We start from the raw sequence: 2758 nt of genomic DNA, 5'->3' as shown, positions 1-2758 counted from the left end.
GCACAAGAGAAGAGTTTACAACATAACAAAAACATACTAGATTTGGAAAGAATAGATCGCATCTACAAGGGGAATGGGAGAAGATTATACCCAGCAGGATTACTTGGATCTCTTAGAGAATTTTGAGGAGTGGTCACAACTGATTCACAGCTTGTGTCATTAGCCAGGGAAGCCTACAGGAAAAGTAAAGCACAAAACATGGATGAAGAGAAAATGGGATATACTTCATCTAATCTAATCAAGAACTCCATAGTATTGCATTTCTAATTTGCAAAGCAAGAAGCTATGCTAACCGGCAGCTTGACTTGACAACTGGAACAACAATAATCTAACTGAATGGGCTGTTGACAGGAATGGTAATTAAAGTCCATTGTAAGCTTGTAAAAGCATGTAAAGCTTTATCTCAGACTTTGCCACTAACTTCATTCATGACCCATAGAGCTAAAGATCTAACTACCAAATAGACTAGTGTAAAACCTACATTCCGTAGTTGTTGTCGCATGTATGCATTCTCATGAACCAGCTGCGTGACCTGCTTCTGAAGGCGCTCATTTTCCTCCATCAAAAGCTTATTCATCGCAGTCAACTTTCTATTAACAGCCTGAAGCCTGGAAGACTCTTTTCTCTGCTTCTCACGACACCTGAAAGAAGACAAGGGCACTAATCTTATCATTCTGCACCTCCCGGTTGCCAGGGCATGTTTGCAAAATGGAAAATGTCATGCAAAGCCAAACTCCAAACATTAAAACAGTCCATCTACACATGCAAACGAGATTAAGGATTGGCAAATGGGCCAAAAAAAATGTTGTGTCCTCGAAAACAAATTTACCCAATATTCCAAAGTTTGTAAAGGATACCATGTCTAGGGGTAATGCAAAAATTGTGCCATTATCATCTGGATTTTGCTTACTTTTCCCACGCTTACTGTATTTGTTTTCCTTTTTTTCTCGTGCTTCATCACACGCTTCTCTTAAAAAAGATTTGAGAGAGCTTCATTCCAAAGAAAACTGAAGAACGTGATTTAACTTTTTTTTTTTTTTTTGTTTCAAAAGAAAAGCATTCAAAAGCCCGGTAACATAAAGAAAATGGCTTTCTAAGAATCTCAAATACTCCAACCTTGACATTCCAAGAAACGACAAACAAAATTCATAAATTTAGAGACAATATGATTAACCAAGTCCATCTCCTTGCCATTCCACCTAGCTCTTACCTTCGATTCTGGAACCAGACCTTAATCTGTTTGGGCTCAATGTTGGCTAGAATCGGGCACTCACGGATCAACTGATGACGGCGCACCGAGCTTGGCTTGGGGCACTCGGCGTAGACCTTCTCGAGCGCCTCCACCTGCTCTGCCGTGTATCTCACGTACTTCCCGGCGTCCATCGGCTGCTTCTCCAAACCACCGCCTCCGCCGCTCCTCACCGCCACTGCCGTGGCCATCTCTTCACACTGGTTTCAAAATGGTTCTCGAGACCAAAAGAAAGCAAAGAGAGTTACCCAAGACCAGTACTTCCCTTCTCCCAGTCTCTCTTTTCCCTTTCTCTTTTCCTTCTTTTGCTTCTCTTTCCAGTATCGGTCCTATGATTCTCAAGAAAACCTTGCCGCGATTGCGAGATAAGGGTGAGAATAGCCTGACGAGGGATTCTAATAGACAGAACAGAATCCTAGTACAGGTGTTTGGTCGCTGGCTTTAGGGTTCAAGGAAGCATCCTTAAATAAGTTAAAAGCCAGGGGAGGGCGCTTTTGCTAACAGAAACGCCCGCTTTTTTCTTACCAGAAAAAAAAAAAACAGAAGCAAAATTTTGTAAAGAAATAAGAGTTCAGATATTTACAAATCCTTCAATAATGACCTCCGAATTGCTTCAACCCGGCCTCCAAAGACTTTGTAAAAGATCAAAGATCAGGCCATAAAGTGGGATTTGAACCCCGGAAACCAAGAAACAGGCGCGCAACCGATATCCCTTCCAACTGGAAGAGCCCGCTCTGAGACCTTGTGAACTACCTTGGACCACGCATTCAAGCACAAAGACCCTAATCTACTTCGATCTGAAGGCAAACCCACTCGTTTTCATCAGAGAATCAAGCCTCCTCTCTTTTGAATCGCCAGAAACCTTCCAAAACCCTTGCTTCGGAACTCGGAAAAAAGCAAGGCAGAGATCAAGAAAAGCTCTCCCCGCTACGTCACGCGCACGATTCCCTCGGCGGAAAGAGAGCCTCTTCCCTCCCGCATCAGAGGCCTCGCGCAAGCTCACGCTCGACAGCGCCCGAAACCCTAGCCATCGCCGGAGAACGGAATCGGAGAAGAGACGAAGGGGAGAGTGAGATAAAGAGATTAGGGCTTGGAATAGAGGAGAAGAGAGAGAGGGATGGGAGAAGAGAGAGAAGGAGAGCTGACAACAGAAGAGAGGAAGAACAGAAGCTGGTACTGGAGAGCGAGAGCTTGAGGAAGAAAGCAGAGGAGGGAGAGAGAGAAAGCCGAGAATCCCGAGGTCGGATATATATATATAGAGAGAGAGAAGACGAGATTACGAAAATGCCCTTTCGAGTGGGATATAACAGCAAGTGGGTTATTTGCTACCGTAGGGAGCGGGAAAGATGCCTGCAGCAGTTTTAAATAACGGCCGTTATACGGCCTGCTCTCTTCCTTCCGATAAATTATTCCATGCACCAGGTCCAAGTGAAGCCGGAGCAGATGCACGGCGCGTATTGGATGTACCGGTGCAAATGGACCGCGTCAAATCCGCCACGCTACCCCCAT

At 44.7% G+C, this 2758-nt stretch overlaps 1 protein-coding gene across 4 annotated transcripts in view; it reads right to left on the bottom strand.

Annotated features, from left to right (window-relative positions):
• The window catches only part of LOC105054510 (homeobox-leucine zipper protein HOX9), a 13743-nt gene extending 11356 nt beyond the window's left edge, over nt 1-2387 (bottom strand). For 2 of the 4 annotated variants that reach the window (XM_073245288.1, XM_073245287.1), the window contains exons 1-3: nt 1211-1682; nt 482-641; nt 91-173 (exon numbers count right to left, since the gene is read on the bottom strand). In XM_073245288.1, the coding sequence (XP_073101389.1) occupies nt 91-173; nt 482-641; nt 1211-1440 (473 nt within the window). In that variant the 5' untranslated portion in view covers nt 1441-1682. Of the gene's footprint in view, nt 1-90; nt 174-481; nt 642-1210 lie in introns of all 4 variants that reach the window. The other 2 variants (XM_073245289.1, XM_073245290.1) reach the window with 2 other exon arrangements.
• Between the last annotated feature and the right edge of the window lie 371 nt (nt 2388-2758).

The sequence above is a fragment of the Elaeis guineensis genome, chromosome 11 (assembly GCF_000442705.2).
Source record: "Elaeis guineensis isolate ETL-2024a chromosome 11, EG11, whole genome shotgun sequence".
In the NCBI taxonomy this organism is placed as follows: Eukaryota; Viridiplantae; Streptophyta; class Magnoliopsida; order Arecales; family Arecaceae; genus Elaeis; species Elaeis guineensis.
The sequence above is the reverse complement of the archived record's forward strand: the minus strand, read 5'-3'. Positions and strand labels throughout refer to the sequence as shown.